The 26,887-nt window shown below is 44.5% G+C and overlaps 1 protein-coding gene and 1 pseudogene across 1 annotated transcript; one reads left to right on the top strand and one right to left on the bottom strand.

Moving 5' to 3' along the window:
• The first annotated feature begins 8,508 nt into the window (after positions 1-8,508).
• Positions 8,509-9,023, top strand: LOC113897869 (annotated as a pseudogene).
• A 7,964-nt stretch (positions 9,024-16,987) lies between these two features.
• LOC113897563 (spermatogenesis-associated protein 31E1-like) lies at positions 16,988-26,887 on the bottom strand. Its single transcript, XM_027550349.1, has 3 exons — positions 25,418-26,887; positions 24,781-24,841; positions 16,988-24,527 (listed from the first exon to the last, which is right to left on the bottom strand). The coding sequence occupies exons 1-3, from the start codon at positions 25,509-25,511 to the stop codon at positions 20,117-20,119; spliced, it is 4,566 nt and encodes a 1,521-aa protein (XP_027406150.1). The 5' UTR covers positions 25,512-26,887; the 3' UTR covers positions 16,988-20,116.

Here is a 26,887-nt window from a genome sequence, read left to right as displayed (position 1 = left end):
AATTTTCAAAGAATAGATACATCTGTGAACACAGGCTATTTTGAGTATAGAGGTGAAGATGAAGTCGCTCAGTCGTGTCCGACTCTTTGCGACCCCATACACTGTAGCTTAACCAAGCTCCTCCATCCATGGGATTTTCCAGGCAAGAGTACTGGAGTGGGTTGCCATTTCCTTCTCCAGAGGATCTTCCCGACACAGGGTTCGAACCCAGGTCTCCCGCATTGTAGGCAGACACTTTACCGTCTGAGCCACCAGGGAAATTTTGAATATAGAGGACAGATGCAATTCAAACCTCCTGCTCTAGCAGGAAGGACAGTCTCAACTTGTGTAACCAATATAATCAATATCAAGCATCAGACACAGCGGCACCAAGGGACAAACATTATTTTAGATCAGGTTTCATCCTCTCTATTCCTGTCTTACTTGGGTTGGTTTCATTTTTCTTCTGGTGTTTTTTTTTGTTTTTGTTTTTGTTTTTTTTTGCAATGACTGTTTTGGGCTTCCCTGGTAGCTTAGAGGGTAAAGCATCTGCCTGCAATGCAGGAGACCTGGGTTCAATCCCTGGGTCGGGAAGATCCCCTGGAGAAGGAAATCACAACCCACTCCAGTACTCTTGCCTTGAAAATCCCATGGATGGAGGAGCCTGGTAGGCTACAGTCCACGGGGTCGAAAAGAGCTGGACACGACTGAGCAACTTCACTTTCTTTTCACTTTAATGACCCTTTTCTTATTTTCTTTGTGTTGGTATTTCATAGTTCATATTCATTTTGTAGACAAGAACATGGGGAATGCCATGACTGGGAACTAGCATCTCTCTCCTGAGCCCAGGTGAAAATTCCTGGAAGTGAATGTGGATTTGGACAACAGGATCCTAGCTCCAGGTATTACGTGGAGTTTTCCATTAGAGTGAGGGAAGATGGCCTTCTTTTTTCCGAGTGTGTAAGCTGACTGTGGATGTCATAAGGTACCTGCAGTTACTTTCCTTTTCCAAACTGAGTCACCTTCTTGCTGCAGCACCCATCTCTCTCCCACTATGCACAGTCAAAAAGTCTTCCCCATCTTCCACTCACCACTCCACCCACTCACAATGCATATATACCCCCTCCACTGAACAGCCCTTATGACGGTGCCCTAGCCTTGAATGCCATTCCCAGTAGGCAGATTCCAGGCACCTTGTGCTTGACATCTCAGCAGCAGGGACACTTGTGATGGCTCACTCATTCTTAAGGCAGGAATATTTCAACTCCCACAGACCACGGAGCCTAAGTTCCTTCCAGAGTCCAGTCCTGGGCTCATCCTCCATACACACCCTTGCTTGGTCTCCTCCTCTGTAAGCAGAAGACACAGAACACACAGGCACTCCGTAAATGTGAGTCGGAGGGACAGCTGGATGAATGGATAAGGAACGGATGACCAAGGTTCTGAGCACTCCAGGACTCTGGGCAGCTCTTCCAAGCCTGATGGGCACTGACCTCTGCAAGACCACTCAGGAGGCCCCACCCCAGCTCTGCTGGGCATGGCATCATCGCCCTGGGCCTGGAAAACCAGTTCCCAAAGCTTTTCTGAGTCTGCACATCATCACAGAGTGGTTTGGTGAAGAAAAGCTCATTCTCGGGTCCTGTGCTTCCTGGGTACTTGCAGAGAACCTTCCTACAGCAACCCACTGGCAGAGTGAGAATAACCTTGTTTGAGGAGCAAAGTTAACTCATTCCTTCCCACATAAGTATCCATGCTGGCCCCAGATGATATCAGAGCAATGTTATCAATTGTCTTCACAGCCAGAGAAGGACAGCACCCATCATTCATTCCCTATTCAGAGAAATGGCACCTAAGAAACTGATTTTCACTGACTAGTTTAGTAACTGCTCTGAATTCCCACAGATATAGCACAGATAGCACTTTTCTTAAAAATAAACACCACAAAAAATGTGTATGATTTTGGAGGGTTATTTTTAATTTAAATAAACAAGCAAATAAATACTAACACAATGTACTCAGAGCAAGGGTTTTTAAGTTTTGCATTACAACAGAACTATAATTAACACAACAACTTTCAAAAGACATTTTGACATGTAATTTTACCTTTCTTGAAGGTCCAAGTTATCAATTTTGCAATTAGCAACTGTATAGACAAAAAAAAATAAGTAAATAAACTTCATTGCTACTTTTTTGATAGCTGAGAAAAAAATAAATACATGTGGAAAAGTCAAATGCCATCTTATGGCAAAAGAGTCATTGTTCCCTGCTGTAACTACAACAGAAAGATTTATATATTTATGTGTGTATGCATATATGTGTGTTCTTTGATTTTGGATAGTACTGAAACCTCCTTTTAATATAATTTTTATATACTGTATATATACTTTACTTGGAATTTGAAACTAAAAATATTAAACATTAACAAAGAAGAATGGATAACTCCTATTTGGATATTTTATTTTTATTTTATTTTTTGTCTTGCGTGTTTTGTTCATATTTACTGCTGTAGAGCTTTAACATGAACATATTCCAGGGTGTTCACTTCCACGGAATCCCAATTTGATTTTCGGTTTTTAGTCTCATCAACGGAGAAGGCAATGGCACCCCACTCCAGTACTTTTGCCTGGAAAATCCCATGGACGGAGGAGCCTGGTAGGCTGCAGTCCATGGGGTCGCTAAGAGTCGGGCAAGACTGAGCGACTTCACTTTCACTTTTCACTTTCATGCATTGGAGAAGGAAATGGCAACCCACTCCAGTGTTCTTGCCTGGAGAATCCCAGGGACGGGAAGCCTAATGGGCTGCCGTCTATGGGGTCGCACAGAGTCGGACACGACTGAAGCGATTTAGCAGCAGTAGCAGCAGCAGTCTCATCAGAACCTAGACCAGATCTGCATTGTGTAACACCGCCACCTTGTGGCTAAATACTTCATTACACAGTAATCCCAAATTAAATTCCCACATCAGATCAGATCAATCGCTCAGTCGTGTCCGACTCTTTGCCACCCCATGAATCGCAGCAGGCCAGGCCTCCCTGTCCATCACCAACTCCCAGAGTTCACTCAGACTCATGTCCATCGAGTCAGTGATGCCATCCAGCCATCTCATCCTCTGTCGGCCCCTTCTCTTCCTGCCCCCAATCCCTCCCAGCATCAGAGTCTTTTCCAATGAGTCAACTCTTTGCATGAGGTGGCCAAAGTACTGGAGTTTCAGCTTTAGTATCATTCCTTCCAAAGAAATCCCAGGGCTGATTGCCTTCAGAATGGACTGGTTGGATCTCCTTGCACTCCAAGGGACTCTCAAGAGTCTTCTCCAACACCACAGTTCAAAAGCATCAATTCTTTGGCGCTCAGCCTTCTTCACAGTCCAACTCTCACATCCATACGTGACCACAGGAAAAACTATAGCCTTAACTAGACGGACCTTTGTTGGCAAAGTAATGTCTCTGCTTTTCAATATGCTATCTAGGTTGGTCATAACTTTCCTTCCAAGGAGTAAGCATCTTTTAATTTCATGGCTGCAGTCACCATCTGCAGTGATTTTGGAGCCCAGAAAAATAAAGTCTGACACTGTTTCCACTGTTTCCCCATCTATTTCCCATGAAGTGATGGGACCAGATGCCATGATCTTCGTTTTCTGAATGTTGAGCTTTAAGCCAACTTTTTCACTCTCCACTTTCACTTTCATCAAGAGGCTGTTTAGTTCCTCTTCACTTTCTGCCATAAGGGTGGTGTCATCGAGGTTATTGATATTTCTCCCGGCAATCTTGATTCCAGCTTGTGTTTCTTCCAGTCCAGTGTTTCTCATGATGTACTCTGCATATAAGTTAAATAAACAGGGTGACAATATACAGCCTTGACGTACTCCTTTTCCTATTTGGAACCAGTCTGTTGTTCCATGTCCAGTTCTAACTGTTGCTTCCTGACCTGCATACAAATTTCTCAAGAGGCAGATCAGGTGGTCTGGTATTCGCATCTCTTTCAGAATTTTCCACAGTTTATTGTGATCTACACAGTCAAAGGCTTTGGCATAGTCAATAAAGCAGAAATAGATGTTTTTCTGGAACTCTCTTGCTTTTTCCATGATCCAGCGGATGTTGGCAATTTGATCTCTGGTTCCCCTGCCTTTTCTAAAACCAGCTTGAACATCAGGAAGTTCACGGTTCACATATTGCTGAAGCCTGGCTGGAGAATTTTGAGCATTACTTTACTAGCGTGTGAGATGAGTGCAATTGTGCGGTAGTTTGAGCATTCTTTGGCATTGCCTTTCTTTGGCATTGGAATGAAAAGTGACCTTTTCCAGTCCTGTGTCCACTGCTGAGTTTTCCAAATTTGCTGACATATTGAGTGCAGCACCTTCACAGCATCATATTTCAGGATTTGGAATAGCTCAACTGGAATTCCATCACCTCCACTAGCTTTGTTCATAGTGATGCTTTCTAAGGCCCACTCGACTTCACATTCCAGGATGTCTGGCTCTAGGTCAGTGATCACACCATCGTGATTATCTGGGTCGTGAAGATCTTTTTTGTACAGTTCTTCTGTGTATTCTTGCCATCTCTTCTTAACATCTTCTGCTTCCGTTAGGTCCATACCATAGATCTTTCAAAAAATCATTAACTTTGAGTCAGTTCCAATGAGGTGGATGAACCTAGAGCCTATTTTACAGAGTGAAGTAAGTCACAAAGGGAAAGATAAATACCATATATTAATGCATATGTATGGAATCTAGAAAGATGGTACCCATGATCTTACGTGCAGGGCGGCAAAGAAGATACAGACATAAAGAATAGACTTATGGACTCAGTGGGAGAAGGAGAGGGTGGGATGATTTGAAAGAATAGCATTGAAACATATACCTTAGGATATGTAAAATAGATGACCAGTGCAAGTTTGATGTATGATGCAGAGCACCCAAAATCGGTGCTCTGTGACAACCTTGAGGGATGGGGCGGGGAGGGAGGTGAGAAGCGGGTCCAAGATGGAGGGGACACATGTATACCTGTGGCTGATTCATACTGATATATGGCAAAACCATCACAATATTGTAAAGTAACTATCCTCCAATTAAAATAAATACAATTTTTAGGAAGGCGCCAAGATGGCGGAGGAGTAGGATGGGGAAAACACTTTCTCCCCCACAAATTCATCAAAAGAGCATTTAAACGTCGAGTAAATTCCACAAAACAACTTCTGAATGCCGGCAGAGGACATCAGGTACCCAGAAAAGCAACCCAACTCCTCGAAAGGAGGTAGGAAAAAATATTAAAGACAATAAAAGAGACAAAAGAGGGAGGGACAGTTCCGTCCCGGGAAGGGAGTCTTAAAAAGAGAGAAGTTTCCAAACACCAGGAAACCTTCTCACTGCCGAATCCGTGCCGAGCTTTGGAAGCACAGAGGACAACATAACAGGGAGAAAAAATAAATAAACAATTAAAACTCGCAGATTTCGAGCCCTACGGTAACTCCTCCAGCGGAGAAGCAGCGCAGACGCCTGCATCCACCATTAGCAAGCGGGGGCTGGGCAGGGAGGTGCGGCGCGGGCTGCATCGCTGAGAGTAAGAATCTGGCCTGAATACCCTGAGCACTATCTGAGCGAAATAATTTGGGCTAGCAAACCAGACTGTGGGATATCTACCATGCGAAAAGCCAGCCCTAACCTAAGACACCGCCAGCCCGTGCACGGAACAAAGGACTAAACAGAGGTAGCCGGCTGCAAACCTTCCCCCTCCGGTGACAGGCAGCCAGAGCCGGAAGGGGGCAATCGCAGCCCCAGAGAGACATTATCTATAAAACTGGCTTCTTTGCTAACTAAAACTTATTGGGGGTCTGGACGGTCAACACCTGCCTGAGAAGGTGCGCCGGTTTTACACCCAGATAACCAAGTGGCGGGGAGGCGATAAGTCGCAGCATTGGCGCTCGCCAAACACCTCATCACCTGAGCTGCTCGGACCTGGGAAGAGCACAAAACGCAGCCCCAACTGAGTCTGCGCCTCTGAGGACTACCTGAGTGCCTGAACCTGAGCGGCTTGGACCTGGGAGGTGCATGCAACCCAGGGCCAGCCTCGGATTGTTCCCGGCGGAACAACCTAGAGCCTGAGCAGTGTGGGCAGGGAGGCTACACGCGCCGTGAGCGGGGGCAGACCCAATGTGGCTGAGGCACTGCGAGCGCACGCCAGTGTCATTTGTTTGCAGCATCCCTCCCTCCCTCCCCATAGCGCGACTGAACAAAGAGAAGAAATACAGCTCCACCCACCAGAACACCGACACAAGCTTCCCTAACCAGGAAACCTTGATAAGCTACCTCTACATACCCACACACAGCGAGGAAACGCCACAATAAAGAGAACTCCACAAACTGCCAGAATACAGAAAGGACTCCCAAACTCAGCAATTTAAACAAGATGAAGAGACAGAGGAATACCCAGCAGATAAAGGAACAGGATAAATGCCCACCAAACCAAACAAAAGAGGAAGAGATAGGGAATCTACCTGATAAAGAATTCCAAATAATGATAGTGAAATTGATCCAAAATCTTGAAATTAAAATGGAATCACAGATAAATAGCCTGGAGACAAGGATTGAGAAGATGCAAGAAAGGTTTAACAAGGACCTAGAAGAAATAAAAAAGAGTCAATATATAATGAATAATGCAATAAATGAAATTAAAAACACTCTGGAGCCAACAAATAGTAGAATAACAGAGGCAGAAGATAGGATTAGTGAATTAGAAGATAGAATGGTAGAAATAAATGAATCAGAGAGGATAAAAGAAAAACGAATTAAAAGAAATGAGGACAATCTCAGAGACCTCCAGGACAATATTAAACGCTACAACATTCGAATCATAGGGGTTCCAGAAGAAGAAGACAAAAAGAAAGACCATGAGAAAATACTTGAGGAGATAATAGTTGAAAACTTCCCTAAAATGGGGAAGGAAATAATCACCCAAGTCCAAGAAACCCAGAGAGTCCCAAACAGGATAAACCCAAGGAGAAACACCCCAAGACACATATTAATCAAATTAACTAAGATCAAACACAAAGAACAAATATTAAAAGCAGCAAGGGAAAAACAACAAATAACACACAAGGGAATTCCCATAAGGATAACAGCTGATCTTTCAATAGAAACTCTTCAAGCCAGGAGGGAATGGCAAGACATACTTAAAATGATGAAAGAAAATAACCTACAGCCCAGATTATTGTACCCAGCAAGGATCTCATTCAAGTATGAAGGAGAAATCAAAAGCTTTTCAGACAAGCAAAAGCTGAGAGAATTCTGCACCACCAAACCAGCTCTCCAACAAATACTAAAGGATATTCTCTAGACAGGAAACACAAAAATGGTGTATAAACTCAAACCCAAAACAATAAAGTAAATGGCAACGGGATTATACTTATTAGTAATTACCTTAAACGTAAATGGGTTGAATGCCCCAACCAAAAGACAAAGACTGGCTGAATGGATACAAAAACAAGACCCCTACATATGTTGTCTACAAGAGACCCACCTCAAAACAGGGGACACATACAGACTGAAAGTGTAGGGCTGGAAAAAGATTTTCCATGCAAATTAGGACCAAAAGAAAGCAGGAGTCACAATACTCGTATCAGATAAATTAGACTTTAAAACAAAGGCTGTGAAAAGAGACAAAGAAGGTCACTACATAATGATCAAAGGATCAATCCAAGAAGAAGATATAACAATTATAAATATATATCCACCCAACATGGGAGCACCGCAGTATGTAAGACAAATCCTAACAAGTATGAAAGGAGAAATTAACAATAACACAATAATAGTGGGAGACTTTAATACCCCACTCACACTTATGGATAGATCAACTAAACAGAAAATTAACAAGGAAAAAAAAAAAAAAAAAACCATGTATCTATAAAGCTCACTAAAGCAAAGCACAGTAAAATGAGGTATGGCAATAAAAGGTGTTAAATTTATCAAAAAAAAAAAAAATAATAAAGTGCTGAAAAATTAAAACTGTCAATTCTGTAATAGATATTCATTGAAAGTATCTTTTGAAATGGGGGTGAAAACACCTTCAGAGAAATGAAAGCTAAGGAAGCATGCACGAGCTATAAAAAATGATAAAGTCCTTTATGAATGATGATAATATCAAAACAAAACTGGGAAATACAGGAAGGAGTAAAGAGCACTACGAACAGTCAATACTTGGATAAACATTAGAAACTATTCTCTTTTCTTAATTTCTTCATGGTAAACTATCAACATTATATTGTGAAATTTTTCAGAAAAAAAAAAAGAATATGGTATGACATAGTTCTGTCTTAGATATTATGCTAGTGGGATGAATACTGAAAATAACTAAAGTACCTCATGGTACATATTTTCAAAAAAAAAAAAAAGAAGAAGACTGTGGTGAGAATTTTTCTCTCTCTCTCTGACAGGGGGAGAGGTGAAAAAAAATAAAATAAAAATAAAATAAAATCTAAAAAAATAAAAAAATTAAAAAAATAAAATAAGAAAGTGCGTCGAGTTAGAACAGCTTCCGGCGGGGTCTGGATGTTGATGTCCTGTATCTGATGCCTTGTTGCGCTCGAAAGTAAGCGAGCTCCAGAGGAGTGCGGAGAAATTCAAGTCTTTGCTGCTGTAACTTCATCAGCCTGCCAAGATGGCGATGCAAGCGGCCAAGAGGGCGAACATTCAACTTCCACCAGAAGTAAATCAGATTTTGTATATAAGAAATTTGCCTTACAAAATCACAGCTGAAGAAATGTATGATATATTTGGGAAATATGGACCTATTCGTCAAATCAGAGTGGGGAACACACCTGAAACTAGAGGAACAGCTTATGTGATCTATGAGGACATCTTTGATGCCAAGAATGCATGTGATCACCTGTCAGGATTCAATGTTTGTAACAGATACCTTGTGGTTTTGTACTATAATGCCAACAGGGCATTTCAGAAGATGGACACAAAGAAGAAGGAAGAACAGTTGAAGCTCCTTAAGGAGAAATATGGCATCAACACAGATCCACCAAAGTAAACGTTTTCTGCATTTTCACTTTGGACTAAAACCACTTTTTTTTTTTTTTTTTAATGCTGAATATTGTGATTTCTTATTTGAGATTGAAAAATACCCACTTGAAACTGATATATGTTAGAATATATTATGTTAATAAACTTGTAGCTTTTGGTAAAACAACAAAAAATAAAATAAAATAAAATAAGAAAGTGAAGATCATGCATAACCCCAGCCACCCAGAAATTATTAAAATTATGGTATATGACTTCCAGAGTTTTCCTGTACATCAGTTTGTATAGAAACAAATAGACATACATATATATGTACTTCTTAAAAACTAAAATAAAATCATACTTTCTCTGAAAAAAAAAAAAATAAAATAAAATAAATACAATTTTTAAAAAAATCATTAACAACCATTAAAACAATCAAATATATACAACCCATAACCAAAGACACAAGGACTGAGATATTCATATGTTCATCACACATCAAATACATTTTAATACTTTACGATGTGTGAATCTTCACATTCCTGAACAAACTAAAGCATTCCATTTCCTGAAGGTAAATTCTGACAGGTTTTTAAAAAACATTAACTAAGTCACATAGGAAAAAAAAATCAAATACCTCTTAACCTTCCTGCCAACTCTGCTTTCTGAAGACTCACAGGATGCTGTGTGTCTGGTGTGTTTTAACCATTGTTTTTTTGTTTATAAAGCTATGCATGTTCATTTCAGAAAACTTAAAGATTGCAGAATTTTATTCTTCTGGTTCCAAATCCATCAGGAGCATTTCCTGTATTAACAGAGATGGGAAGTGATGATTTCAGGACGCCCTGGACACTGGTGTTTCTCACTGTGAGTCTCAAGGCCCTGGCTGGGCAGAGGAGACTGGAGATGCTCCCTGCCTCAGTCCCACGACATGCTCCACGCTGCCCTCCACCTCAGTCCTGCATCTGAGCCTGGCCTGTTCACCTAATAAACGAGGAGTGACAGTGACTTCCAAAGCACAAGGGAGAGGCTGTTCCAAACTTGGCCTGTTGGCCCCAAACTAGGACACTGGGTCTATGCAGGACTCAGTGAGGAAAGGCACAGACCACTAGACCAGAGCTGGCAAGAAGCTGAAGTGGGATTCATTCACTCATTCAACAAATATTTGGTGAGTTCCTAGCAAACTGTGTCTAAGATACAGATGGATAAGACGGTTGGGGTCTAGAGTTGTAATCGCTAAGGTGGTTCAATGATCATTAACCCCAAGTATCAGAGACAAAGTGAACACTAACATATAACAAAAAGAAGAAATATAAACTTCTGATTTATCTTGCAAACTGATATTACTCAGTGATTTGCTTGCCATGAAGCATAACAATTACCACACACACCTACACTTTCACCCAGTCCAAATTTAATTTTGCTAAAAGCACTGCATAATGAGTATTTCATTCATGCCTGCTCAGGCTTTCTTTTGGGCTTCCCTCGTAGCTCAGTTGGTAAAGAATCCGCCTGCAATGCACAAGACCCTGGCTCAATTCCTGGGTCAGGAAGATCCACTGGAGAAGGGATGGGTTACCCACTCCAGTTTCCCTTGTGGATCAGCTGGTAAAGAATTTGTTTGCAATCCTGGAGACCTGGGTTCAATCCCTGGATTGGGAAGATCCCCTGGAGAAAGGAAAGGCTACCCACTCCAGTATTCTAGCCTGGAGAATTCCATGGACTGCAATTGTCATGGGGTGGTAAAGAGTCAGGCACCTTTCACTTTCACTGCTCAGGCTTTACTGGGTCATATTCATGGGGCAGTGTTGTCTTTTCCAAATTAAAAGAGAGCTAAAGCTGCCACCGGTGCTATTGCTTAGAGTCCAGGAAATAACACATTTGAGTAGCAGCCAAGAGCATAATATCTAACTGTAGATCTTTTTTTAAATTTAATTTAATTTTTAAAAATGTATTTTTTTAATTGAAGGAGAATTACTTTACAGAATTTTATTGTTTCCTGTCAAACATCAACATGAATCAGCCATAGGTATACATATGTCTAACTGTAACTCTTAGGAGTGAAAATATTGTTTATGTCAAAGATGATGTTACTAGACCTACAATGGTCATAGCCCCATTTACCTTAGCAAACAGGCTGTTAGCACTCTTGGTACAGCTTAGAATTTTAAAAAGCCATGTTGACAATTATTGCCTAGGCAACCTAAGATCTCCCTGAGACTAGCTCTTGAAGATGATGTCGAGAAGTCCCCAGCAAGTTCTCACTGGCAATAGGAATGACTCCCACGTTTGGGGATTTCTGGGTCCAGCCACAGTGGGACTATGCGAACACATTCCCACCCTGACTAGCACCCAGATAACCACCTTTTAAACATGCAACTGAGGTAGAAAGTGAGCAAAGGGAGCCACCCAGGCCAGGTGGCCAAGAGAAGTTAAAACATGACCACATACTCTGCTGACCACACAAAACTTCACTAAGCACAAAATTCCTTCCCATGGGGAGACAGAAAAGCAAACAAATAAGTAAAGCACACAGATGTTGATGGTGAGTTCTACAAAGAAAAGAAGACAGGAAGGGGTGGATATGTAGTGAGGCTTAGAAGTCTAAGTAGACAGCTTGGCAAAAGTAGCTGAAAACTGACATTTGAGCCAAAACATATACAGAATAAGGAAAGTGTGAGGCGGGAATCTGTAAAGTGTGCCGGGAAGGTCACAGCAGGGATCAATGCTGGGGTGGAAGGCCGGGCGGGGGCGGGGAGGGGGCTCCCAGAAGCAGGAAGTGGCTGCTGGCTAGGGAGAGAAGACCCAGGAGAGCTCTCAGCAGAGCACATGACTTAGGTGTCAGGCTCCTTGTGGCTGCCAATATTGGTTGTCCGAGCACAACCCTATGGGGCCCTCCCAGATACAAAAGCATTTCTGTGCTCTTGTTTCTTATTTGAGGGAAAAAAGTTTTAGCCTCCTTGACCTTCTCTGAGTTCCAAAGGGCAGATGGAGGGAATGCAGGAATACAAAAGAAGTCAATGTACTGGTTTGAGAGTTGGATAATAAAGAAGGCTGATTAAAGAGTTGATGCTTTCAAATTATAGAGCTGGAGAAGATTCTTGAGAGATTGATGCTGAAGCTGAAGCTCCAATACTTTGGCCACCTGATGCAAAGAGCTGACTCATCAAAGACCCTGATGCTGGGAAAGATTGAGGGCAGGAGGAGAAAAGAACCACAGAGGACTACAATTTCTTTTTGTAATTTTTTTCTCCATGGTGTTTGCCATTCTTCAAGTCTATATACTTATATGCTCTGCTCAACTGTGCAGAACCTTCATTTACAGTCAAACTTCATTCCTCAGTAACATCTGTAAGCTCCCAATTCTTTCCATTTCAAAATGTGTTTTCCACTATTTCCTAGGAAATATAAATTTTATATCATATAGACTGCTAAATCTTATATGCTTGTCAAGTCTAATTTAAGAAATGTAATCTAAATTACCTGAGCCTATTTTTAGATTATTAGTATTCACAAAATCTTACTGAACCCTCTAAAATTAATATATTTCTACATATTTATAGTCATACATCCCTTCTACTACATTTCTAGCACAAGTCAGAAAGAATCTTTTGAAGATTCTGTTCATATATCTATTTACTGAAAATATCTTTTGAATTCATGATTCATGTTCATGATTAATATTCTCCGTTTATGCAGTCTATATGCTATGGCTCAGATTTTAAAATAACCAAATTGATGTAAAGTATATGAACTATACCTATATTTTGTTTGTAGAAACTGAGAGTATAGATTTAAATTACTAAAAATATTTTTTTCAGCACTGTGAGAATTTAAGTTTTACTATGTTTCTAACAAGTATAATTTTTTTGGCCTTACTTAAGAAATAATTTAATTCTTGTAATTTTAGTGATATGGGTAACTTTATTTTTATCTTTTTGATTCAGATCACAGATTCTGCTCTCTTCAGATTCACACACCAATAATAAGAAGACAGGAATAGCATTGTAGAACCCTCTTTCCAACTAAGGTATTGATTTAGTTGTAAACTTACCAGATCCTTGAAAAGTGACAAGAGCTGGTTTTGGTCTCTCACCCACCCCTCCCTCCCTCCCTCCCTCACCTCCCTTCTCTCCTTCCTTTCCTACTTTCTCAGTCTCTCCCTCTTTCCCTTCCTTCCTTCTCTCCTTCCTCCCTTCCTTCCTTTTTCCCTAGAGACTTCCAGTTTACATTGCAGTATCAAGAATGTGTAAATTTTGCATGTTAATGAAACTTGCTAAGCCAACTAAAAAGAGAAAGAGTAGACAGCTTTTGGAAGGTGGGAGAGCATGAGTTAGGAGACCTGAAAAACTTGAATGTCAGGTGTTTAGAAAGGACTTACTAAAAAGTCACAACATAATTAATATTTTGGAAACCCAGAAGGATTTGGGGATTAAGGCCACCAGATTATGAATCTGACTGACCTCAAAGAGGCAGTCCTTTTGCTTCTGGATCATCCAGAACTTGATGTTCTCTATTGTATCCATGGTGTGAGTATAGCAGAAAATGTGCTTGTATGTATTTGGAAACATGGCCAAAACTACTTCTTGTGGGAGTTCATTATAAAATAAAAGTATGAAACTGAAAATAGCATTGCAGTCAATCAAGGGGAGCTCTTCAGGGTTAATACGATAGACTGACTACTTTTCTTTTTTTTCTTTTCTGCCAATTTGGGGGAAAAAATTTACCCCTTGGAATATTAAGAAGTCATCGCATAGTTGCCACCCTCCATGCTTTTTTTTCCCCCTAGAATTCCTGGTTCATTATAATAAGCGTGAGAATTGTTTTAAATATCAATCAATTTTAAAACCAAACTTTTAAGAGTTTCTAAATATCGTGGAGACGGCCTTTTATCTGTAGATTAGAAATCATGTTTTCATGTGAAAAATGTCGAAAACAAAAGACTTGTTATCTTCTCCATTATCTTACCTTTTGGCACCGCTTTCAGTTTGGTATATATAAATGGTAAAACATTTATAATATTTGCTGTAGGTGAATCTTGTTAAAAATAAAATATGGGTGACCATAAAGTCTGGAAATACTGACAGTTTTTTTAATTGATAAAATCCCCTTGAAGGTTTCATCCAGGGTAAATGTGCCAGTTTATGAACTGGACATGGAACAACAGACTGGTTCCAAATAGGAAAAGGAGTACGTCAAGGCTATATATTGTCACCCTGCTTACTTAACTTATATGCAGAGTACATCATGAGAAATGCTGGGCTGGAAGAAGCACAAGCTGGAATCAAGATTGCCAGGAGAAATATCAATAACCTCAGATATGCAGATGACACCACCCTTATGGCAGAAAGTGAAGAGGAACTAAAAAGCCTCTTGATGAAGGTGAAAGAGGAGAGTGAAAAAGTTGGCTTAAAACTCAACTTTCAGAAAACGAAGATCATGACATCTGGTCCCATCACTTCATAGCAAATAGATGGGGAAACAGTGGAAACAGTGTCAGACTTTATTTTTTTGGGCTCCAAAATCACTACAGATGGTGACTGCAGCCATGAAATTAAAAGACAATTACTCCTTGGAAGGAAAATTATGACCAACCTAGATAGCATATTGAAAAGCAGAGACATTACTTTGCCAACAAAGGTCCGTCTAGTCAAGGCTATGGTTTTTCCTGTGGTCATGTATGGATGTGAGAGTTGGACTGTGAAGAAAGCTGAGCGCCGAAGAATTGATGCTTTTGAACTGTGGTGTTGGAGAAGACTCTTGAGAGTCCCTTGGACTGCAAGGAGATCCAACCAGTCCCTTCTGAAGGAGATCAGCCCTGGGATTCCTTTGGAAGGAATGATGCTAAAGCTGAAACTCCAGTACTTTGGCCACCTCATGTGAAGAGTTGACTCATTGGAAAAGACTCTGATGCTGGGAGGGATTGGGGGCAGGAGGAGAAGGGGACGACAGAGGATGAGATGGCTGGATGGCATCACTGATTCGATGGATGTGAGTCTGAGTGAACTCTGGGAGTTGATGATGGACAGGGAGGCCTGGTGTGCTGCGATTCATGGGGTCGCAAAGAGTCGGACATGACTGAGTGACTGAACTGAACTGAACTGACGCCATGGAAGTCGGACACACAAATCATCTAAAGCAACATATGACAGATGTACATGCAATTATTGATGGGAATGTTTCTTTACTGCACAACTGTTCATTGCAGTTTTGCACAGTTTATTGAACTGTGAATTACCAAGGGGGGGGAAATCACATTCACACATCATTGCAATGAACTATTTAATATGAACATTTATCTGTTTTCAGTTTTCAGTTTATTCAACTTAAATTCAAAGAACTGAATAATAATCAGTCTAATAATGTTAAGACAGTCAACTTGAAAAGGAAATAATATACTTTGTAAGAATTCCCGTATGCAATTTTTTCCAATTGGTCCCATTTTATTATGAAACTTAACTGTATAATTTTCACTACAAAAAAAAAATACCACCCAGTAGAATACTAAAGGACATCAACAACCACATTCCATCGTGCTCTGATTCAATGCGATAGTAAGGAAGTAAAATAGAAAATTAGTTATAAATTTGTAAATCATAGAAAATACAAGAAGGGAATTTTTGTTGAAATAAATGGGCCAAAAGAGCCCTCATGTCAGCTCTGCTTCTCTTAGAGGAAGGACTGTGATATTGTGATATTGTCATCCTGATGGATAATCTGCCTTAACCAACGACTAATGCTCTTCAGCTATCATTAAAGTAGATTTTAACAAGGCAAAGAAATCTAGTTGCTTATAAGCAACAAGAATACGTATGTATTATCACTAACATGCTCTCTTTGGAAAGGGCTGAATATACAAAGTAAGAATTTTGATTATCTATGTACACTTTGTTTACTATAATGCACACTTTGATTATTTACGTACATTTTCTTCAATTCAGAAGTGAAGTCCCTTCTAGCAATTTTATCAGGTCATGTGTATACATCAAGCATATGATTCCCAGATGGCGCACTGGTAAAGAATCCACTCGCCAATGCAGGAGATGCAGGAGATACAGATTCAATCCCTGTGTGGGGGGAGATCCCCGGTAGAAGGAAATGGCAACCCACTCCAGTATTCTAGCCTGGAAAATCCCATGGACAGAGGAGCCTGACAATCTACAGAACATGGGGTTGCAAATAGTCAGACATGACTGAGCACATACACACAGATATCAAGCATAGATTAAATGATACCTTTTGTAAGATTCCACACAATTTAAAGGAAAACATCTTTTTTTAGCCCTATAGTGAACATAAAATGGTGCCTGCTTCACTTTTGGAAACTGTACACTTTAAAAGAATTATTTTTAAAAATGAATCTTTCTAAATAGTTCATCAGTTTAATCTATGTTACCTGGACATTAGGACCTTGCCGTATCTTGGAAATATGCCTAATTCCATCTGAGGGCATTAGCATATTTTAAGGAAAAAAAAGTATATTCTTGCCAGAGGGAAAAAAAAATAATATAGCCAGATACATAATTCATTTGAAAAATCTTCACATAATCTTTAGCCTGTTTCATTTAAAAATACAACAAAACTCAAGCCTGACACAGCTGTTATATTGTGTTAGTCGCACAGCCCCCTTGGAGGTGTGAGACTCCACATGCTTTGTTGGTTTATTTTATTCCTAGAGCCCATTTGGTGCAAGTCTTTACCTTGTTTCCAAGTAAGGAAATCTGCCAAATTCAGTTCAGATATCCCAAGAAATAATATGTATATACATATATATTGACCCCATCTGCCTGGAAGTGACTAAGATACTTTCTCTCATTGGAGTTTGACAGCATTTTATTCATATTTAAAATCTGTGATTCACTAAGCAGTGGGGCAGGCTTCTGTGGTGGCTCAGTGACTGTCAATGCAGGAGACTTGGTTTCAGTTCCTGGATCAGGAAGATCCCCTGGAGAAGGAAATGGCAACCCACTCCAGTATTCTTGCCTGGGAAATCCCATGGACAGAGGAGCCTGGCAGGTTGTAGTACATGGGGTTGCAAAGAGTCGGACATGACTTAGTGACTAGACAACAACAACAACAAGCCTTGGGGTAGAGCTCTAGCTGATGAAGATCTGCGGAAAGACTTGCAGGTCTGCTGCAACTTTTCTATTCAGAGGCAGTGGTCACAAAAGGTCAAAAGTCATGAGCATGATTTCTCCAGGCAGAGAAGCCCATCTGGGGAAATGCTCACAATGCCTGGATGTCTTAGAGTTTGGGGAAGGGGTGTCAGGGAACAGTTGATGGGCCTTCTTCTGTGCTGCCAGTTTGTTGAGTGACATCAGACCTACCATGAAGGACCTGTCAGGGGTGGATACTCAGGGCCTAAAGAACACTTGTGAGGTGTGTGGGGGAGGCCTCAGAGAGGTCTCTGTGGGATGAGCTGAGAAGTTTCTGGGTGAGATTTCTCAGAGTGGGTACGTGGGAGGTCCCCGTGTGGGGTCAATGTGGGGACTCTTAGTGGGGGGACCTCCACTGGTCGCCTTTCTTCCCCTAAAACAGCAGAAGTGTGAAGGGACTTGCCCCTGGTTGTTTTTTGCTCTTCTGTGTTCCTTCTGTGTCACTTCTCTGGACAAGTGCCTTGGGGGTCCAGCTCCCGCAACACCCAGCCCTCATGTTTTGGTGCCCATGAGAGGACCCAGCAGCAGCCAGACAAGGTCCATGCTGGGGAACTCTGGACTGTCTCCTGAGCTCCAGCGTTGGGAGCAGCATTCTGTAGCCTGGGTCCCAGCCCCTCCCTCAGGCACTGGCTAAGTCCCCACTGCTGTGCTCTCCCTAAAGGATGGGACCCAGAGGCAGGACCTGGCTTCTGGGAGAAACCAGAGCACAAGTAGGCCTGTTCCCAATGATCCCCACACCTTAGGTCCAGGTCCCACATGTTGGGGTCCTGACAGGCATAAGTGCAGGGCCATTCCTGCTGTCTCAAGGATCAGGGGCCTCTCCTGGAGCAGGTCTCTCCATCGCAGGAATGACTGTGACACAGTCATGACAGGAGCTCTAGGGAACTGCTCCTGTCTCCCCACTTTCCCGTGTGGACAGGCCCAAGGAAGTAAGCTGATGGCACCCTTCTACCTACAAGTCACTTTCCACCCAATGGTGACATATCCTGTCTGCTGGCCTCTTCCCTCTCCGGGCTCTGGGGTGAGCAAGGCTGATAGCAGGTGAGACTTCCTATGACCCTTGCATGGTCCCTGGGCCTGTTGAGTCCCACCTCTCCCCTGGAAGCCTCCTTGGGGCACACATGTAGGAGAGGTCACAGACCACGAGTCTGTCCCAAGCTTCCGATCTTGTGAAAGCTGATAATTTATACTTGTGGAGAAGTGAAGCTTCCCTTCCCGGAGGCTCCACTGCCTCTGGGAGCCTGGCCCTCTGTGGAGGAGCTCCACATGTTCTCCCTCTGTCTGGGCTCCGGGAGCTAGAGTAGGGGGAGACTCGGGTGGGGCCACCAGGAGCCACCAGGCTCCTAACTTCTTTCCTCCGGGCCTGTAGGCAGTGATAGAATGCCAGGGCTCTTTGATCACTGCATGTGGGGAAATTAACAAGATGGTACCAATCAGGTTCTCTCACCCCATGCTCTCATGCCCTCTTACCCCATGTTCTATAAACAATGACTTTGCATGGTTATATAATGGCTGAGATCACTTACAGCCCTGCGCATGCACATCATGAGGTACTTGCTTAGTCATGGGCTGCTTTGTGCAGTACACTCATATGAGCTTTACCATGAACACGCTGGCTGCTACTGTACAAGGGCTAGACTAGAGTGACACCGTGGTTATGTTACATGAGGGTGTGTGTGGTACACCAGTATGAGCTTCACTGCAAGCCCTGGATGCTGCTGTACTGGAGCTCCACTGGAGTGGTATCATGGTTATGTTATATCAACTTATGTTATGGCAATGTTACTGTTATGTTATGGCTGCCACTACAGCTGCCAGGAGAGAGGCTGTGTTATGGCTTCCATTCCAGCCAGGAGAGAATAAACGTGTCTGCAGTCCCTATGGCTCCTCGAGTCTTCTTCCAACCTCTTAGCTCAAGCTTTGCCTACCCTGGGTTCAATAAACAGTGTGAACAGCAAAAGAATTGGCACTGTGAGCAGGATCAGCGATACACTGCACACTATGGGCATCTCTGCCACCAGCCTCCTACCTCTCTATCCACCCTAGGGGCACAGTGTCCCACCCCCAGACTGTGAGGTGACTGCACACACAGTGACACTCCTTCCCTCCCCCCAGGGGAGGTGGGTCCTGTGAGCAGGGTTGTCCTCTCCTCCAGGGCAGGGGTGGATGAACCCTCAGGAGCATGCACGCTCCCCACCACACTCCCTCAGAGCTGGGAACGTATGATCTTTGTCCTCACCACAGCTCCAGGGTAAAAGAAGGGCAGAGGGAGGGTGACACTCCTGGCCAATCTCAATCCCAGCTCCTTCCAGGAAAGAAGGGGATTTCAGGGCAGTGTCATCTATCCCCCCATGACATGGGGAAGAGGTTTCTCACACCCTGGACTCAGGGCCAGCACTGCCCCCAAATTCCTCTCTTATTCTGACATGTGAACTTATCTCTGACACTTTCTGGAGCCTGAGGGGAATTTCAGCCTCCGCCAAGCCCTCCCCTGCAGCTGCACAAGTTCAAGGTAGAGAGAGAGATGGAGAGAGGACTGAGCTGGATCCTGAGAAGGAGGAGGTCTTTAGGTTTCGTTCACCTTGGCATGTGCTGAATGCTGTCACTTGTTTCCATAATGCTGGTTTTATGGAAACTGAAGGTGCAGTGAGGGAACCGGGGTGAGGGTGAGCATCCACATTGGGGTCACCCTCCCTCCATGTCCCTGTCCCATCTGGAAGATAAAGCTGGCACCTGGGAAGAGTGGACCCTGATCCCTTTCCTTCCCTCAATGGCATAGACAGGCTACCCCTTCTCATGAGAAACAATAATTATTTCAGGAAGCAATAAAATTTGTGGTAGGAAGAAGCCATTAGCACATGGATGATGTGCTAACATGAGAGAAAAAATTTTTATCTGAATGGTATGCATTTTTTTTTTCTTGGAGAAGAGATTTCCTACCAGGAAAGCTGTGACAAGCCTGTTCTGATTGACCAGAAGAGGTTTATTTCTGAAAAAGACAGTGCCTTGGACAGTGGAGGCTATGGCTGGAGACACTTGTCACTCCTGATCTATGCTGGCAAGCTCTGCCTAGAGGGGGACCTGGCTCCCTAGGTAGGACAGCCCATTTGATGCCCCTGGCACTGGTCCACTCACTGTTTTTAGAACAGCTGTGGCCCATGGGGGTAGCCTGGTGATGGCAGGATGTATCTCCCACCACTCTCCTTTGCTCTTTGTAGGAGGAAAACCTATGGTAGCAGTAACGTGGACCGAATGGGGCCCAGAGTTCTCCTTGGCACCAATGTAACTCCGAGGCATGAGGTCTATAGTGTAACACCATCTTCTCCTTTAGGATCTTTCCAACAGCTGTCATGAGAACCTGAGCCTCAGCAGCCCTGCCCTCCGTTATCAATCTACTTTGGACTGGTTCCTGGGTCTGGTGGCTGCTATAGTGGCTACTGTAGCCTGTAGTGGCTGCTGCAGGCTTGCCTTGTTGCAGGTGCTCTTCTGGTCTTTTGCTTTTATTGGGGAAAATCCACTGCAGAAGCTGCTTAATCCATATTCTGAAGTGGCTTTCTAAAGGAACCTGTCCTTTCTTCAAGGTAAACTGGCGGGACTTGCTTAGTGACTCTGCTGATTCCTTTTTCTGGCCAGAGTGGTTCATCCTGCGGGCCTGGTAGGCCCTCCATTCTGCCAATCTTTTTTTACGCTGTCCTAGTTTGGACCTTCTGTAATTCCCTCTCCCATCAGTGGGGACAAACTTCTTGCTCTGGCACGTACGTTGGGGCTGCCATCTTAGGACTTCCTGCTGCCCCTGGCTGCTCCCTCCAGTTGATGAAGCATCATAGAGCATCTGGGAATTGGTCGTGCCTCCACTGGACAAGGTCTGGGAACAGGACAGGGATTCCTGAGAAGCCAAGTTGTTTGCAGCAATGAACATATCTGAGCGACAGTTTTTGAGAAGCGTGCCAGTGGCCCCAGTTTCACAGTCTTGAAGGAGCATGCCAACGGCCTGGCCTTGAGCCTGTTTCTGCCCATCTGTAAAACCTTGGCACTCAAGCTTACGAAACTGTGCATCAAAGTGTAGATCTAGACTTGAGGCAACAGACTTTGTATTAAATGAGAAGCATTTATTGAATTTTTGAGACTGTGATCTCCTCAAATCCATATTATTACTTTGTGATTTGATCAGCAAACAAGGTTCAAAAGTACTTTTCCAACCAGAGTCCCCCTCTATGGCTTCTTGTTCCATGGGAGATTGGGACCTTTCATCAAGTTCCACTACTGTCACGCTAGAGTAGGAGTCTGGGAAAGCCCATTCCCCAGCTTCCTCCTGTGGCACATTCCTGACCATTGCTGGACTTGGACTGCTCAAAGGCTCCAGACTGCCTTTGTCAGCCCCCATGATACATTCATTGTGCCAGATTCTGCCCACAAAGGTGTACATAGGTGTCTGAGAAGGTGGCTTGTCTCCCTGTCTAGTCAGAGGGACCTCTGAGGGCTTAAGGATGCCACCAGGCAGGGGTCCTCCCATGACTCCCTGGGTTTCCTCGCTGGTCCATGAGGGAGTGGAGAAGGCAGTCACCATAGGGGAAGCTGCCTCAGCTGTTATCATTCTCTTTCCAGCTTGGGGCTGAGGAGGCTTTCCAAAGATCTTTGTAGACTGGGCTTTTGAGTGGTCCCCAGATTCACAAGTAGCTTTCAAGGTGGATCCTGGAAGGGGTATGCGGTGGGCCTTTCTCAAATTCAAGCTAAGTATGAACTTGAAGACCTTGAGGAGTAAGCCCCACATATGCGTCACCCGAAATTTTAGTATATATGCTTCCAACTCCTGTCGGACACAAGGACTCAGGACAAGAGACTCATGGAAGGTGTTCATGGAGGCTTCCCCATTCTGAGAGGAATCTAGATTTTCTGTTTCTTGATAAGTCTTTGACTCTCCAGAAAGGTCTACGATGCGGTTGGCAGCAAGTCTCAAACAATGGACACCCACAGGGATTGGACTCTCTTGAATCTGCTTAGTGTTCATGCCCATAAGGACTCCCAAATCTTCTGGATGCTTCCTGTCTGGGCTCAACTCTCTTTGTGACTCAGGCTTCACTCTTGGAACCGTCACTGTGGTGTTGGCTGAGATCACGTACAGGTCTTTTACAATCTTCCCCACACTTTGTTCTATACCCTGGCAAAGGTCCTTCTCTGGTGGGATCCTTGCTGAGGATCTGGACCTCATCTTCTGTGTGTCCTGGCTGCTTTTGTCTAGAACTGCAGAGGGTATTGAGGGCCCCTTCTTAGCCTGTACCTCACAAAGCTTTGGGAATTCGCCCTGAAGCTGCATAACTTTCTGAGAAGCTTGGATTCTGCAGGGCAGGTCACTCTGTTGCTGCATGAACCTTTTAGAAAGGTGGTGCTCCAGTTTCTCCCAAACCTCAGGCCTGATCAAATCCCCAAAAGGGGTGGCGACAGAGATGTGGGCCTGGGAAGGCCTGCTCTCCTGGGAATGGTTGTGGGTGACTTGACTAAAGACATGCTGATATCTTTTAACCAAAGAGGGTATAATTTTCCTACTTTCTAATTGCTTTATCAAAAAGTGATGTTCCAGGTTTTGAATTGCATTTGGGACAGAAGTTTGTCCCTTACTTTGGACTGTTGCATGAGATACTTCACCGTACCTAATCTGTGGTTTAGAAGAAGATGGTTGGATTGGAAGAGATGGTGAGATATGAGCAGCGGTCTCTAACTGAAACCTAGGTGACGGTTGACATTGGGGCATGATTGGAGTCAAGGGTAGGGGTTGAACCTGGGTCTCCATGTGAGCCCGAGGTGATGGTTGACATTGGGGTATGGTTGTAGACAAGGGTTGGGGTTGGGCCTGGGTCTTAATGTGAGCCCGAGTTTGTGCTTGACAATGGGGCATAGTTGGAGTCAAGGGTAGGGGTCGGGTCTGAATCTCCATGCGAGCCCGAGATGATGGTTGACATTGGGGTATGGTTGTAGACAAGGGTCGGGGTTGGGCCTGGGTCTGAATGTGAGCCCGAGTTTGTGCTTGACAATGGGGCATAGTTGGAGTCAAGGGTAGGGGTTGGACCTTGGTCTTCATGTAAGCCCGAGATGATGGTTGACATTGGGGTATGGTTGTAGACAAGGATTGGGGTTGGGCCTGGGTCTGAATGTGAGCCTGAGTTTGTGCTTGACAATGGGGCATAGTTGGAGTCAAGGGTAGGGGTCGGGTCTGAGTCTCCAAGTAAACCCGAGGTTGTGGCTGATATTGGGGCAGGATTGAAGTCAAGGGTAAGTGTTGGGCCTGGGTCTCCATGTGACCCTGAGGTGGTGGTTGAAACTGGGCCATGGTTGGAATCAAGGGTCTGGGTTGTACCTGGGCCACAGTGGAGGTCAAGGGCCGGGCCAATGACAGTTGTGATGTTGCTTTGGCTGGAATTTGGAGTGGTTTGGTCTTAGAGCATTTGTTAAATAAGATAGGGTGTAACTCTAAAGGGGACCCAGGTACTGTGACAGTAGCCACCAGAGACTCACTGTGCAGAAAAGGGAGACCCCAGAAGAGGTGGCTGCATGTCTTCTGTAGATGGTCCCCCAAAGTGCCAGCATATGGGGCCCTCTCGGGACCAAGCAGTTGTTCTGGTTTGCCTTTTATGATCCAAAAGCTTGCCTCCACCTCCTTTCCTTTCTTCTTCCAAATCTTTAATTCTACTCTCTTGGTGATTAGTATCTCCAGCAGCTTCTGGACATCTGGGTTCACAAAAGAGAGGCTACCAGGCTCCACCTGTCTGTTTGTGAGGTCTCCCCAAAACGAGGCCTCCGCTGGGTGACTGGAAAGGTGTTCTTGCTGGGACTCAAAGTGTGTCACAGTTGAGGAACTCCAGGTTTCTTCAGCCCCCTGCCACCAAGACAGGGCTGAAAGGGGGCAGCTTGAATGGAGTAGGCCTGAGATGGCTGGTCTCCATGGGGAGGGTAGAGATGACCTGTGTGAGACGGTGCCCAATGGGAGTGCCACAGATTCACCCTGACTGAGATTCAGCATGGCGGCTGGTGGCTGTGGGACAGAGGAGGCTGTCGGAGGTGCAGGGCAGGCCACTGCATCAGGAGAGCATGGCGGTGTAGGAGAAACAGCCAGTGGCTGGGGTGAAAGGCTGTCCAGGGGAAGGAAAGGCTCTGGTATTTGAGAAGCACTCAAGGAGGAATCTGAGTGAACAGAAAATGAGGAGGGAACTGAATCTGAAGAAAGGGTGGAGGCCTGAGGTAGAGGCTGCTCAGTCAGAGGAGCCGGGGACACGGTGGGAGCAGTCTCTTCCCTGTGTGGCTGGTGGGCTCCAGCAGGTGCTGCTTTGCTCACCTTCCCAGGGGCATCTTGAGAGGAGAGTTGATGAAAGTTGCCCTTTTCAGGGAACCTCCCCAGGTGTCTGCAGGAGACAGGAGGCACAAGCTGCAGCCAGGAGCCCCTAGGGCCAGGAGGACTGGGCAGGCCAGGCAAGGGTGGGCGCTTGCAGCCCACAGCCTTCCCTGGCCCCTGCTGTCCCTCACACCAGGGTTTTTGCCAAACCCCCACCCTAGGACTCCCTCTCCCAGCTCAGCCCCAGGCTGCCTGTAGCCCTGGGATCCACCCTAGGATCTGGGAGGAATAAGAACCCAGGAGAGAAGGGGAAGAGTCATTACGTTTGCAGAAATGAAGTCAGGTCCCGGACCTCTTCCAATTCTTTCTGGCAATCTCTGCAAGCTGAAAATCAGCAGAGTGGGTTATGGTGGTGAAGGCACCAGCCTAGGGGTCTTAAAGGAGGCTGACCCCTCCTTTAAAGGGACACCACTGGGAGACTGGAGTCCAGGCAGCAGGGTCCAAGGCTGTCTAAGGGTCCGTGACAGTGATGGTGAACCTCAGGAAAGGGTTTATCATTGACAAAGTGCTTCCACATCCATTGCCTCCTGCTGCCCTCACAACCCCTCAGTGGAGGAGAATGGGCAGGGGTCACCTCACAGATGAATCTGAGCAAAGTTAACATGTCCACACTTGGACCTGGAGGTCCCACCTCCCAATCCAGGTGCTATTGGTCCAACGCAGCCCACACAGCCCTGCTGGGCCACACCCATTTTCAGGACCCTCACAGCTTCATTCTGCACATGGAATCTGGGAAGGATCTGTGTTCTGCTCTGCTCCTCAGGAGCTCCATGGGGGTTCTGTTTCCTGAGGGGCAGGCCCGGCCACTGGTCTCCTCAGAACCCATTGAGCTGGGCCCTCAGGGCCAGAGAGGGTGGGGGCTAACACCCAGGGCACACAGGGCTGAATGGCATAACCTACCTTTCACAGCTGCATTTTTCTTCCGACTCCTCCTTCTTCTCCTTGGCTCAGTTTGAGGCTGAGAGACAGAAAAAGTGAGGACCTGGGACCCCATTCTCACTTTCCCCTTTCTAGACCAGCATCAGACACTCAGTGTCCATACATAATGTGACTTTATACATTTAACTAGCAGAGTTTGTGTTTTTTCTTTGTGTTTGTGGGTTTTTTGTTTTTTGTTTTTTCTTTCCTTTTACTCATTTTTAAAGGGAATAAGAATAATTTTTTTGAAGAACATAAAGAAGGATTTTCAATGTGAGATTCACCGTGGTTCCTTTGTCACTGTTCCTCTACTCAAGAAACACGCATTCTCAGACCCACTGGTGAATTTGAGCTCCATCAGGTAGGTCTCTGCTTCCCAAGTCCAGGGCCCTACTCCAGCCCCCTCTCTGAGGCTCTCAGGGCCTCGGCACTGCCCTCAGATCAGCCCTCATCTAAGATATCTGTTCATGGGGGATAAACTGGTGCTCAGGAGTCTGTCTTCTGGCTTAGAGTAAACTCAGTATCCAATCCTCAGCCCCTGGTCGCTGTGTTTGGGACTTGCCCTGGATCCCTCTACCACACCTGCGCAACTGGTCTGAGACCTTTTAGCTAGAAATCCTAGTGTTCACTGTATCCCCTTCCCAGCCTGGTTTGTCCCTAGAGGGATGATGTTGTATACTTCCTAGAGAATAGATGTCATATTCTTTCCCATCTCAGGGGTCTCTCTAATTGATTCAGAAAAGTGAAAATAATAATAGAAGAGAGATAACCATGTGCTTGTGAAGCTGTGCCAAGGGTTCCTTACCTTTATGTCTCCATGTTTCCTGGGAGGTGGAAAGGATGGATTATTTTCCAGATAGGGAAGGAACAGGAAAAAGAGCCCCAGTCCAAATAGAAAGGCAAGGATGGTATCAGTCACCCAGTAAGTGGAACAGGAGTTCAGCCAAATATCAAAAGTGCTTTTCAGAGAAAAGAGAAAATTCTCCATCATCTATATCACACTGCTGCCCTCAGGCAACTGAGCACAGGGTGTCCACTTGAGGACTTAAGTCCTAGGCCCACATCATAGAGCTGTGGTCTGGTCACAAAGGGCTCCTGAAGGTGAGGAGGGAGTGAGAGAGGAGGAGGCTGGATACTGGTCCCTCCCCAAACATTGAGCCTTTCAGCTTTATTCATCTGCCTTCTCTGAGCCTTCCCATCCTACCTTCTCATCCTGTTAGGCAGAGATTTTAGTCAAGTGTCAGTTCATCCCATCTGGAACTCAGACAGGGTTCCCAGATATTTTTACTCTCAGGATGCCCTTGTTTGTAACTCCAAATTTTCCACATGGTAATATTAGTGCTTTGCATCAACCCAGACATAGAACTTAAATTTCTATCATACTTCTTTCAGTTCAGGCCAGTTCAGTCGCTCAGTCATGTCCAACTTTTGTGACCCCATGGACTGCAGCAT

This window comes from Bos indicus x Bos taurus, chromosome 8 (assembly GCF_003369695.1).
Source record: "Bos indicus x Bos taurus breed Angus x Brahman F1 hybrid chromosome 8, Bos_hybrid_MaternalHap_v2.0, whole genome shotgun sequence".
In the NCBI taxonomy this organism is placed as follows: Eukaryota; Metazoa; Chordata; class Mammalia; order Artiodactyla; family Bovidae; genus Bos; species Bos indicus x Bos taurus.
This window is presented reverse-complemented; position numbering and strand designations above follow the sequence as displayed.